The sequence below is a fragment of the Mya arenaria genome, chromosome 9 (assembly GCF_026914265.1).
Source record: "Mya arenaria isolate MELC-2E11 chromosome 9, ASM2691426v1".
Classification (NCBI taxonomy): Eukaryota; Metazoa; Mollusca; class Bivalvia; order Myida; family Myidae; genus Mya; species Mya arenaria.
Window position 1 is genome coordinate 5,728,980 of NC_069130.1, and position 13,486 is coordinate 5,742,465.

General features: G+C 35.2%; 1 protein-coding gene and 1 non-coding gene across 3 annotated transcripts; one reads left to right on the plus strand and one right to left on the minus strand.

Moving 5' to 3' along the window:
- Nucleotides 1-383: 383 nt before the first annotated feature.
- Nucleotides 384-13,370, minus strand: LOC128202642 (translocation protein SEC62-like). 2 transcript variants are annotated; one of them, XM_052903652.1, is made up of 9 exons: nucleotides 13,213-13,370; nucleotides 9,298-9,406; nucleotides 8,519-8,630; nucleotides 7,441-7,537; nucleotides 7,049-7,144; nucleotides 6,361-6,429; nucleotides 5,962-6,022; nucleotides 4,759-4,878; nucleotides 384-2,210 (listed from the first exon to the last, which is right to left on the minus strand). In XM_052903652.1, exons 1-9 carry the CDS (start codon nucleotides 13,285-13,287, stop codon nucleotides 1,894-1,896), a joined length of 1,056 nt encoding a protein of 351 aa, XP_052759612.1. In that variant the 5' UTR covers nucleotides 13,288-13,370; the 3' UTR covers nucleotides 384-1,893. The 2 variants fall into 2 exon arrangements, with proteins under 2 accessions (XP_052759612.1, XP_052759613.1); XM_052903653.1 differs by lacking the exon at nucleotides 13,213-13,370 and adding an exon at nucleotides 10,372-10,430.
- Nucleotides 11,658-11,730, plus strand: Trnat-agu (transfer RNA threonine (anticodon AGU)). The gene has a single exon. It is a non-coding gene; the product is annotated as a tRNA-Thr (tRNA).
- Nucleotides 13,371-13,486: the final 116 nt, after the last annotated feature.

Here is a 13,486-nt window from a genome sequence, read left to right on the forward strand (position 1 = left end):
GGTTGAACAGTCTTCATTCTGAAAATGGGTTGAATAGTCTTGGGGTTGAAAAGTCCTGCTCCCCTTTGAGGAATGGTCATGCCTCGTTGGTCTTGCATGCAACACGTCGCCCAGATGTACCACATTCATGTACAATTTTACTTTAAAATCCCTTTATGCATGTTGGAAGTTACAGCCCGGACACGGACAACAGGAAAAATGGATGAAAGGTAAGATTTTAATATGCCCTTTTTTGAGTCCAAAAAATTATCTGTTGCACTCATTATAAATATAATAATATTACATTTTTTTTATTATTTCAACATAATATTTAATTCGGCTTAAAATCCTGTGACACAAAAACAGACCTTCAAGATATAGAACAGAAAAAAGAACACTGAAAATACCAACCAGATCTTTAATACCAACAATATCAAGCTTCAACATTACATCAACATGTACATCTCAAATACAGTCATAAATGGCATCCACAATAAGAAAACAATCATGAACAACATCTTTATAAATCATTGCCGTCTGTCCCATTTTCACTTCATATGGCAAAATACTTCATATCCATTCTTCCACACAAGATTGACACAACAACACATCATGTAAAAACACCATTTGTGTGGAAAATGATGAAATGATGATTTCTTTATTTGCATTTACTTGCTTTTATTGCAATAACTTCATTTATATGTCATGAACAAGAAGATGACAAATACAGCATCATAGAAGTCAATAGGAAAACGTTGGAAAAGCTGTTCATTAAGTTAATAAATAGAAACGACCAGCCCCATGATTGCGAACAATCTCAAGTCATAGACTAGACTCAGAATATTTTTTTATTTTACGTACAAAGAGTCATCTTTAATCCATTTGTTTGGCAAAACTAAATATAAATAATCGAACAACTGAACAAAGTCAAATAGTTGTATAATTCATCAAATTCCATCATCAATACTCAACTAGAGGAAAAGTTACATGCAATGAAGATTTGGTGTTTTACCACTTGAGTCTGAACTCAGACTTAACTGTTTGTGATCAAACGGTAATGATTATCTGCTTGGTCTAACAATCTAATTCTTAAGTCCCTTATAACAGGATCAAGCTCAGCACAGTATTTTTTTGTTTTGTATAAATTGTGTTATTTTCTCCTCTTAAAAAAAGTTTTGAGGTTTGAAAGAAAATTATTAGGAGAAAAAATCATAACACATTTATAAAGTTTTTTTTAAATCCAGTTTAAGTAATTAATTAGGCTAATTGAAATAAGATACCCAAACAGGTTTATACTGTTAAATAAAGATTTATCGAGAAATTGGAGAAAAATGTTTTGTAAAACTAAAACTGACAACCATTTCTACGGAAACAGACATGCCTAAAAATATTACGGTAGAATGTATTTCCAATTACCAGTAAATAGTTTTATTTACATAACTGCAATAAATTAACAGCACATTGCCATTTCAATAAATAATAATAAAAAAATCTATTAAAAGATATAAAGTAGATTAGAAAAAATATGAATGATTCTACTAAAAGCATTTATCATTTCTCAAGCACTTGAATATTTTTTGGACAAAAATACATATTGGTCCTCACAAGAACTTAAAAATCATCTTACTAGTTTGTTACAAACATCTCAGCAAGCTTCAAGTCATCAAAACACTGTAAACAACTTTGGCAACAAATTACTTTGACATATGAAACTCAAAATATTAAAATGTTTATGTTCTTTTATGCAAAGAAACAACAATCAATCACTTTCATTTAAATACACACTTGGTTCAATAAATGACTAATATTTACTTTTGTAGCTAAAACTATCTTCAACTTTAAAAAAAGAAGAAGTAAAATTGAAAAATCAATCAAGTTCACCCATACACATATATAAAGTGCTAAACTGGTTTCTCAATTTTCCTCCCCCTCCCCACTTTCCTCACCAGTCCGATCGTCTGCGTTAGAATCACCATTTTTATCATTTATCATTTCAAAATCTTCATTTTTATCATCGCCATTTTCTGAATCCTCCGCTTCTGCATCTTCGTCCTTTTTCTTCTTGTCATCTTCAAGTTCTTTCTCAATCTCTGGTGGAGGGTATACGTCATGTTTGTAAAGGGGTTTAAATGAGTCTAAAACACCAACATCCTCTGTAAGGTTCGGGAATATCCAGAGATGGTGTTTCCCCAGTGTTAATACCCACACTATTGAGAATACAATCACCCGCACTGAAACAAAATCAGAATTAAACATAATACATGGTTGAATATGTATCATATATGATTGTATGCTCTTGTGTTTGTCAATCTTGCATGCTCTTGTGTTTGTGTATCTCGTATGCTCTTGTGTTTGTGTATCTTGTTTGCTCTTGTGTTAGTGCATCTTGTATACTCTTGTGTTTGTGTATCATGTTTGCTCTTGTGTCTGAGTATCTTGTATGCTCTTGTGTCTGTGTATCTTGTTTGCTCTTGTGTTAGTGCATCTTGTATGCTCTTGTGTTTGTGTATCTTGGATGTTCTTGTGTTTGTGTATCTTGTTCGCTCTTGTTTTTGTGTATCTTGTTTGCTCTTGTGTTAGTGTATCTTGTATGCTCTTGTGTCTGTGTATCTTGTTTGCTCTTGTGTTTGTGTATCTTGTTTGCTCTTGTGTTTGTGTATCTTGTATGCTCTTGTGTTTGTGTATCTTGTATGCTTTTGTGTTTGTGTATCTTGTTTGCTCTTGTGTTAGTGTATCTTGTATGCTCTTGTGTTTGTGTATCTTGTATGCTCTTGTGTTTGTGTATCTTGTATGCTCTTGTGTTTGTGTATCTTGTATGCTCTTGTTTTTGTGTATCTTGTATGCTCTTGTGTTTGTGTATCTTGTTTGCTCTTGTTTTTCTGTATCTTGTATGCTCTTGTGTTTGTGTATCTTGTTTGCTCTTGTGTTAGTGTATCTTGTATGCTCTTGTGTCTGTGTATCTTGTTTGCTCTTGTGTTAGTGTATCTTGTATGCTCTTGTGTTTACGTATCTTGTATGCTCTTGTGTTAGTGTATCTTGTATGCTCTTGTGTCTGTGTATCTTGTTTGCTCTTGTGTAAGTGTATCTTGTATGCTCTTGTATTTGTGTATCTTGTTTGCTCTTGTGTTAGTGTATCTTGTATGCTCTTGTGTTAGTGTATCTTGTATGCTCTTGTGTCTGTGTATCTTGTATGCTCTTGTGTTTGTGTATTTTGTTTGCTCTTGTTTTTGTGTATCTTGTTTGCTCTTGTGTTTGTGTATCTTGTTTGCTCTTGTGTTAGTGTATCTTGTATGCTCTTGTGTCTGTGTATCTTGTTTGCTCTTGTGTCTGTGTATCTTGTATGCTCTTGTGTCTGTGTATCTTGTTTGCTCTTGTTTTTGTGTATCTTGTATGCTCTTGTGTTTGTGTATCTTGTTTGCTCTTGTGTCTGTGTATCTTGTATGCTCTTGTGTCTGTGTATCTTGTATGCTCTTGTGTCTGTGTATCTTGTTTGCTCTTGTTTTTGTGTATCTTGTTTGCTCTTGTGTCTGTGTATCTTGTTTGCTCTTGTTTTTGTGTATCTTGTATGCTCTTGTGTTTGTGTATCTTGTTTGCTCTTGTGTCTGTGTATCTTGTATGCTCTTGTGTCTGTGTATCTTGTATGCTCTTGTGTCTGTGTATCTTGTTTGCTCTTGTTTTTGTGTATCTTGTTTGCTCTTGTGTTAGTGTATCTTGTATGCTCTTGTGTCTGTGTATCTTGTATGCTCTTGTGTCTGTGTATCTTGTATGCTCTTGTGTCTGTGTATCTTGTTTGCTCTTGTGTTAGTGTATCTTGTTTGCTCTTGTGTTTGTGTATCTTGTATGCTCTTGTGTCTGTGTATCTTGTTTGCTCTTGTTTTTGTGTATCTTGTATGCTCTTGTGTTTGTGTATCTTGTTTGCTCTTGTGTTAGTGTATCTTGTATGCTCTTGTGTTTGTGTATCTTGTATGCTCTTGTGTTTGTGTATCTTGTTTGCTCTTGTGTTAGTGTATCTTGTATGCTCTTGTGTTTGTGTATCTTGTTTGCTCTTGTGTTAGTGTATCTTGTATGCTCTTGTGTTAGTGTATCTTGTATGCTCTTGTGTCTGTGTATCTTGTTTGCTCTTGTGTTAGTGTATCTTGTATGCTCTTGTGTTTGTGTATCTTGTTTGCTCTTGTGTTTGTGTATCTTGTATGCTCTTGTGTTTGTGTATCTTGTATGCTCTTGTGTTTGTGTATCTTGTATGCTCTTGTGTTTGTGTATCTTGTATGCTCTTGTGTCTGTGTATCTTGTTTGCTCTTGTGTTTGTGTATCTTGTATGCTCTTGTGTTTGTGTATCTTGTATGCTTTTGTGTTTGTGTATCGGCCGCGTTTTTTTGTACAATAAACATTATTTTGTTACCCCGTATATATAAAACCCAAGATCTGCATACCTTATGACAAAGATGGTTTAATAAACCCTATTGAGACATTTTTACACATGGCATAGGCAAATTAGCAACTCAAACTTTATTAAGAATTCCTTGAACTATTTCAAGTAATAATTTAACCGTAGAAAAAGGACAAATAATGAATGCATCACATCAAACTACTGGGGTGGTATTTGGTTAGTTTGTCAACAAGTCTTTGTTAGAATTTGATGTACATCTTCATTTTAAGGCATTGGAATTTGCCTAAAAGGTTGACGCAATATATTTTTACACGACTTATTTGGCACTACAAGAAATGATAGAAATAATTGAGGTGATAATAGAATGTTGGTGCCCTGGGGTTCATACTTACAGACAATCAACACAAGCATGAGGCCAACAAAACTGGCGCCCAACAAACTGGCGTAGTACACGGCGATTCTCATCCAGTCTGGCCATAGCGGGAACAGACATAATGCAACAGCCCCAAGCACTGAAATAAATATAGCCTTTTATTAATAAAAGATTTTTTAGGTAAATAATCAAAACCATATGAAGCTGGTATACAATGTAGTAAACGGTAAATCTTGTCTCATATTTGGGGACACATTGTTCATCATTCCTTGGCTTAAATTTAAACCACTTTGAAGTCACTCTGGCTAACTCTGTTCAAACTCAACTGAACTCCTGTCCACGTTTTATCAGACAACAGGAGTTAAATACATGTAAACCGGTATCCATTGCATATCTATGTCGGGCGCCAAATGTTACAGACTGCAAAAATTGCTATAAACACCTATTGGGGTTCGAACCCACGACCTCATGCTCTGCAGGCGGACACTACTGATATATATATATCGTATTCTCGGTTACATACAATGAGTAATAAATGCCATTCAAAGCTTTGCCCCATACAATGTGCACCTAAAAATCGCTCCATGGTTAATGAGAAACCAACAGTCCTGAAATGACTATTTGTAATGTTATTTTGACCACACATTTTGAGCTCATAACCTGGGGCCTTGTCCGTGACACATCATCTTCATGTGGTGATCATTTGCTTTAAGTTGTTCTTTTTTCGTCAATGAATGAGAGAGTTGTAGCCAAGACATGAAACTATATGCCACCCCTTAAGGGCATAGTTAAGGAAGTAACAAAAGAGCTTAGCCATTTTACAACTTGAAAATATTAATGTCATAAAGGAACACGCTGTTACTAGTTAAAACAACAATTCTACTGATGTAAACAGTGTATGAAAGAGCTTTGAAACAAGGGCAATAAATCCAAGGACAATTGACCAATCAAATTTTTTTTGGACGGGCATCATTCCAGTATAGTGGTTCATATTTATTTTAAGTTTCATGAAATTATACCGGCTAGTTACTGAGAAAACGCAGGTGACGGACGGACGGACGGACGGAAGGAAGGACGGACGGAAGGAAAGACGGACGGACGGACAACGCCATTTCAATATCCCCCTCCCATTTCATAGGCGGGGGATAAAAATAGCTGTCACGGACCAGCATTACCATTGTATCCTTCATAAAACATACAATTAAGACATAACTATACTTACACATTAAGAATCCAATGAAGAATGTTTTTGGATGAATTGGATCATAGATCCACACATATATCTGAAATAAAATAAACAATATGAATTAAAAAAATGTACTATCTTAGGAATTACTAATAATGGTATCACATGGACAATGAAATTATTATAAGTAAAGTTTAAATAAGCTTTTGTCAATTTTTCTTAAAACCTTACTTAATTTTTACATCAAAAGTACATTTGACACCTTGAACCTCTTTTCATAGAGTTGGGGCAATCTTGTTCATTTCTACTGCAATATACTTTGGAAGTTCAGACTATAACTAAAAAGCCCCATACAGAAACTAACTTAGGGGACACACATACATGTAAGAACCTATGACATAAATCACCATTTACAAAGCAAGTCTTAAAACTTACTGAGTTTCCGTCAACAAATCTCTGGTCCTCGCTCATGTTCAGTTTAAATTTCTTCAGTTTGACCTCATTCTGTAAAACAGAAAAGACATTCAGTTCCAATTATACTAATTTGTCAAACAAGAGCATATCAAGCAGATTTGAATAGGGTTTTAAAGAGGACAGGATGATGCAGAAAAGGGACGGGGTGCTATGGCTAAAAAGGACACATTGAATCAGTCCATGAAGAACTCCAACATTATGAAGTTTGCAGAAAATATTTGAAATTGTGTTTAATTGAAGTGATATTAGGTTTCAAATGTGTGTATTTATAATATTATTATGACTTTTAAACAATGCAAAAGAAATATTGGACAGTTTTGAACATTTAACTCTATCAAGGCAGAAGAGTGCCCTTGCTGGCCTCCATGAGGACAGAAGGGTGCTACTGAAAAAGGGACAAGGTGCAGCTCCCTTCAATGACCCTTCACCTAAAACCCTATAAGTACTCACAATTAATTTCACCAGCAATGACCCAGATGTATCGTCCATCCTGCACATGTGCATTGTCTCTGGCAACATGATTACAAAGTTTCATTTAAATAATTTGAATGGACTTGAGCTATGGCAAAGGTTAAAGATTTGGAATGTCCACCTTAACCACTGCACCACCTCACCATCAACTCCTTCTGTTTCATCTACTATCACCCACCTTTTTCTTCTCTGTTTTCTTTTCCTCATCTTTCTCATTGTCAGCATCGACCTTCTCTGTCTTCTCTGTTTTATCTGTCTTTTTTTTTGCCTTCTTCTATAAAAAAATATATCAAAAGAAAACTGAAACTTTGTTATAAACTTGTAAAATAAATGTCTGAAAAAAGTTTGATTTCCATAAACATCTAGTTTAAACTAGTTAAAAAAAAAGCTCAAACACTTATATAAGTCAACAGTTTTTGAAGGCTTTTATGATTTTTTACCCTTATGAAGTCTCTAACAATGATATGTGAGCCATTAAAGTCATTTTTTTTGACATTTTTCAATTCATGCTTAGGTGAGCTAAAACAGTTGGTTGACATTCAATACAGACCGGAACAAACAATGTCATACCGCTTTCTCTTCTTCCTCTTTCTTCTTCCTTTTCCTTTCTTTTTGAGATTTTGATTCCATTTTGTCTGCTCTGTGGAAAAGGCCTTTCTGTATATATCTGAAAAGAGAAAAAAGTGCTAGAAATTAATAATTGTTTTACGTTTGTCTGTAGGGTACACAAGGTTATTTTTACAGTTTTAACGTATATTTCTTACTGTGAATTTAGTGTCTTTCCAGGCAAGATTTCTACAACACCTACCTGATTTTTCTAAGATTCTTGGTTAAAAAGAGCAATACGTCACCTTCGTGCAAGAACTGAATATCTACTTCTATTTCTATATGCAGTTATTGGGTTATTGCACTAAGATGACAAATAATTTCTCATCATTTTTTGAGCAATGTATCTGCACTATCTTTCATAAAATTTGGCACTAGGAATTCATATTTCCACTGCTCTTGCCATACTTCCTAATAATGGATGCAAGCCCGTAAAAGCCAGTCTAGAAACACTTTTACTATGTTTTAGCATCAAACTTGTGTGAATAATTGCCTTATCAGGCAAGTTTTTTACCACACCCACTTTGTCTTTTTCTTTTACAAGACAGGATGAATATAGCTTTGCTTGCACTTAAAAATCATCAGCAGTAAACACAGAGAACTTAAGTTAAAGAATTGAAATCATGTTTCATTTCACTTTCCATAAGCACTACCTTGCCAAATAAAACATAAGCCTTGAAATTGATGGCGATGTTTGCATATCAAGCCTATCTGACTCTGGATCAGAGAGTCCAATGTTTGATCCCCACTCTGAGTTTCATGAAGCTTAAAATGTACATATGTTTTTCACTAAAAAGCTCTGAAGGGAATATGTTCATCTTATGATGATTGCTACATAAATTAGATCTAACCATAGCATGAATTAAGTAGAGATGCCCCACATGAGCTTTACCACAAAGCAGAATTTTGGCAAAGATAAGTTCTTTTATATTTGTTTTAAGTGCAACAATACTATATTTTCAAACTGAGGACAGGTTTTCAATCAATGATACAATTACAAATAACAATGGTAACCGTAACTCTGACATTACACAAAATGTACCTGTTTAGGAACTGTGAGATGCTTTTTCTGTCTGTGAACACAATCTCGGAGTCCGGGTTGGCTTTACCCTTGGCCCACTTTGAGTCCATAAGACATTCTATAGCCTGGGATGCTGAAAATACCCATTCAATTTTAAATTGATTTTACTTAGGGCTAATCCATTTAAACATATAACCCAAGGGGAAAAGGCACTAATAAATTATACCACCCTCTTACAGAAGCAAAATTACCACTTTGGGGTCCAAATTAGCGAAAAAGACACCCACCCATAAACTATGAAAATAATTGCCCCCCACCCCCCAAACATTTTTGCTGCTATTTCATGAATTTAAATTTAGAATTATATAAAATTGAATTAATATGAAATAACCTTTCACTTGTCATATGATATAATAAATAATAAATACCCGAGTAATTGGTGTATGTATTGTACCATTTGGTTATAATTCAAAACATTCTATTTGCTTTACTTTTTGTCAAATAGGAAATCTAAACGTGTGTAACCAGTGTAAGTGTACAAACAGTACTTCAAACCTAAAATGGTATTAAAAATTCAATTCTTTTATTGCAACAAATGATTTTGGAAGATAAATATTTGTTGGTTTCGCAGAAAAGATCAAATATATGATATCGGGAGTCTGCATATTACTTATTTCATGATATTTTCTAAGAAAAAAATTATAAACAAAAACAGAGAAAGCACTCCTCAATATGGAACAAAAGTATTTGTGAAATGAAAGTGATTGAAGCTTTCATTGCTATATTTAAATTAAGTTTACCTATAAAACACTTCACTGTCATGCCCGCCAGTTTCCCAGTGTGTGCTGGACAGTTGAAGCGCAGGTACTTGGCGACTGCATACTCTTCCTTTGTACATGCTTGCTCTTCCTGAAAAAATACATAAAAACCAGTTCAGAAATCTGAATTAACTTGTCAACATTTTTATCAGAAAAACAACTTGGTTTTAAGTTTTATAATTTTAATATGAAGGATATTTATAACAAACCCCACCTTTATTATGTTAATAAAGTCACAGGCCATACTCTTGTTGAACGGTGCAAAATGTCAGGCATCACCTCAACATCCTACTTATGTTCATAATGATAGGATCTAGGACAAAGTTGATTATTGTTCAACCAAGCCATTTGAGTAACATCTTAACCCTTAACTCAGTATATATATCTAATATAGTAATTAGTCATAAATCATTTCTTTAACAAGAAGCAAAAACCTGAGTTTTGACACACCCACGATATACTAAGTTACATATTTTGCACCAGTCAATTGTAACTACGCACCACACATCCCTCCCCCCGGTCCAGGGATGGCGGGGACTTTGACTTTTGGTCCAGCCAATCCAAGGTAAAATCCCGGGTTAAAACTACTGGTAAAATCCCCATCAAATGCCCCCACACCCCAGGGACATCCTAGGACACGCCCATTCGCCTCCATTTCGGCACGAAAACAAAACCACCGCAAACTACTTTGACACAAAGAGCAATCTGGTGAAAATTATTTTACTTCTGATATTGTACTAAAAGTAAAACAAGCTGTTTTGTATATCAAATAGTAGTTTCAATGTGTAAACGAACTACACTTAATTTTCAATTCAGTGTGTTTAAGACACATTGCAGAACATTGACGTGATTAGTTATAAATATGTTGACAGCCGAACTTTCACCACCCCACCCACATTATTTAACATATTGCAACAATAATAAACAGTATAAGCAATGAATTTGGAATAATTACGGATAAACCGAATATTGTTTTACAAACACAATTACAATTCAATGACAATAAGAAATATAGCGGCTAATTCATAAACATATTCGCGTTATAAACATAAAAACCTTATCGGATTTCCGTTTCGTTTTCCGTCTGTCGGCCATGTTTAAATTTTACGTGTCTCTGCCTCGTTTTGACAAACAGTTACTTCCGGTTTGAGGGGGGGGGGGGCTGTCTCAAGTTTGACGAGGCGGGAAATTTAAATCAAAAGCCCCTCCCCCCCCCCCTCATTTTTTTCTATACATATTGTATTTGGTGGCTCGGATATCAAACTAATGTTCGTGTGTGATAAACAAGTAGTGAAAGTAGAAATGTTTGAATTGGAATCAATCATGAAGCACATCGCTTGTGTAGTACGAACATCTCTACAATTTAATTGTAAAATCGTTTCAAAATGTGAATTTATGAAGGATGGGCCTCCGTCAGATATGTTAGAAATTGAGAAAAGGCGTAGAATTAAAGAAATTAACAGGACAATTAAAACTTCCCGCAATTGAATATTTAGAAATTCATAAACAAAGTTTTTAATATTGTTAGTTAAATGCTGTTTTATAGTAAGATCTTCTGAATATTTTTTTACATGTACATTGTTTTGGTATAATATACAAACTCTTTAAAAATACTGACTGAGTAAATTGCATAACACAATTGTCATGTTTGAGATATTGGGCGCCGGAAGTTTCGAGACATTGTAGGCCATCCCCACCACAGGTGCAGGACCCTGGTGCGTTATTTTGACACCCCCTTTGACCGCGCCCATCCACCAACAATGATAACTTACAAAAGCATGATTTGTAAGATATCAGTAGTTTAAGTTCCCCCATCATAATTAATAATGGGGTGGGGGCGTCGATAAAGGGGGTGTCAAAACAAAGCATCCTGCCCCGGTGATCCCCATCTTAGATCTGCCATTGCTTCACTTTTGAAACTAATAAACAACAACTGTGTTGTTGTAGCAAGCAATGCTCCTTTCAAATTATTTTTATACAAATCGTTTAATGTAAAATTACGTTTGAAATAATGGTGTGAGCATGCACCCATCCCATAGCCAAACGTCGATATTGCTCCACGACTGCTTACATGTGTCTTATTGACCGATACCAGCAACTGTCTCATTCCGTTTAACACACTATTCACCAGAATCGAGATAAATGGAATGGGTCGAATATACTTTTTGACATAACTATGGTTATGACTTTAAGCATTGGCACATGACGCGTAGATCTACATTTTCAGTGATAATATTTCAGAAGGTAAAGTACATGAACTGACAATGAATATCAGACTGAACTAAATCTAAAATCAATACATAACCAATATCTTTTAAATGGCAATATTCGTGCGAACAACTGGCTCCATAGCTCAGTGGTTAGAGCGCCTGTCTAGTAAACAGGAGGTCGAGGGTTCGATCCCCTCTGGAGCCTTTTTTCTCAAACGTTATTGTTTTTTTTAAAACTACTTTTCATTTCAAATAATCATACGTGATCACATAAAATGATATTATTTCATCGTGCAATGTAAGCACCAATATATTTATCTAAACACATTTATAATAAATCCATATGCTTATTACATGCAAGCTGTTACACATAATTTAGTGATCTACTTCTTATGTCCCAGCCATTCAGCCAGCTCCATCGCTCAGAGCTTAGAGTGCATGTCTAGTAAACTGGAGGTCTAGATTTCGATCCTGTTTTGAGCCCTTTTCCGACTATGAAGTCTGAGTACATTTTCGATTAGATTGGTCTCGTTAACAACTGAAATAGTGTTTCGAAATATAACCCTGTGCTGCGAATGGCGCCTATTAGAACAGTATGGAGTTACTACTACTGATAGCTATTTAGTATTTTTGCTCTCAAGAATACAACGTCATTTAATTGGTTATCACAACAGACCTTTCGTTTCTTCCGTTTTATTTTCTCTTCTTCCTCCTCCACGTCCACGTCCAATTTTGGAATCACTTCCGGTGCTTTCTTCTGCTCGCCGGCCTCTTCCTCCGCCTCCTCGTCTCCAACGGCATTCTCAAGCCTCATCGCCTGCTTTCGAAACAATTCATTCAGTCGGAATTCTCTCTGCGCCTTCCGGTTGAGGAACAGGTTGGTCTGGTTGTGGCTACTACCCTCTTCTTCCGGTTCTTCCTGTTCTTCTTTTCGCTCCCAGACAGCGCCTGTTTTCACATCGATGCTCATTTTTACTACTCTTGAAGTTTTTATTCCAAATCAGAGCTATATGTTCGAAACTTCCCTTACAAAAAAACAACGTCCATAAAGTTGTATTTTTGACCTTTTATTGAAGTCTTAATTTTTGAAAACAAATCACAAGTATTCCTCGAATAGTCCGCTTCTCATGGATGCTTAGAGGATAATGTCTTGAATCTTCACTCACACCATTTGTAAAAGCCACGTTAACTTTCCGTCATAGTTTAAAATACTCGCCAATACAGGTTGACGTTTCATCAGGAAGTTGGAACATATTGCGCGTTGCCGCTAGCAAACTTTGTGTGTTTAATGTGACATGTGATTTTCAATCGCTTTTCATTGATAATTGCAATTTAATGTAATGTTATGGTTAATGTGTGAATCGCTGTCAACTTAAATTTGTCAACAATCAATTTTAAAAATAAATCATTTTTGTGAATTTAACTTAGCGACAGGCAGATATTTTGAGCGACCCTCGCTCAGTAAAACGTGTACTTCACGTGCTGTTAAACATCACATATGGCAAAGTATAACGATAGATTACTGATTATCAATTATCCTTTACTTGAGTGTTTTAATGTTTTGCAAAATATCTTTACAAAACCCATTGAAGCGTCTGGACGATATTAGATCTTATAATCATTAGAAGTACATATAAACAATTTGCTGGTTAAATCTATGATAGAAAAATAAAGAAAAAGCCTCTACCGGATGTGATCCCAAGTCCACCCATTCTATCTGGCTGCTGGGACCATCATCACCACAGCCGTCCGAGCAATCCATGGTGCCAGTCTGATAGTCCTTATTTTCTTACGTTTTCGACATAAAACGTTACTTTACATTTACGTTAAAGCCACGTTACGTTGAACGTATTGTTCCGTAGTAATAACCAACGACCGTGAAAACTCATTGTTGTGTGTATGCATCGCTGGACTTTAATATTAACTTGATCAAGCAAGCATTACCTGCTGTGTAGCATCAC

Excerpts from the sequence above, each read along its gene's own strand:
- LOC128202642 (XM_052903652.1), bottom strand. The coding sequence starts at position 13,287 with ATGGATTGCTCGGACGGCTGTGGTGATGATGGTCCCAGCAGCCAGATA. Across the intron at positions 6,023-6,360 it reads GATTTGTTGACGGAAACTCA|ATATATGTGTGGATCTATGA; the intron begins GTAAGTTTTAAG and ends ATTTTATTTCAG. Across the intron at positions 2,211-4,758 it reads CATGCTTGTGTTGATTGTCT|TGCGGGTGATTGTATTCTCA; the intron begins GTAAGTATGAAC and ends ATTTTGTTTCAG.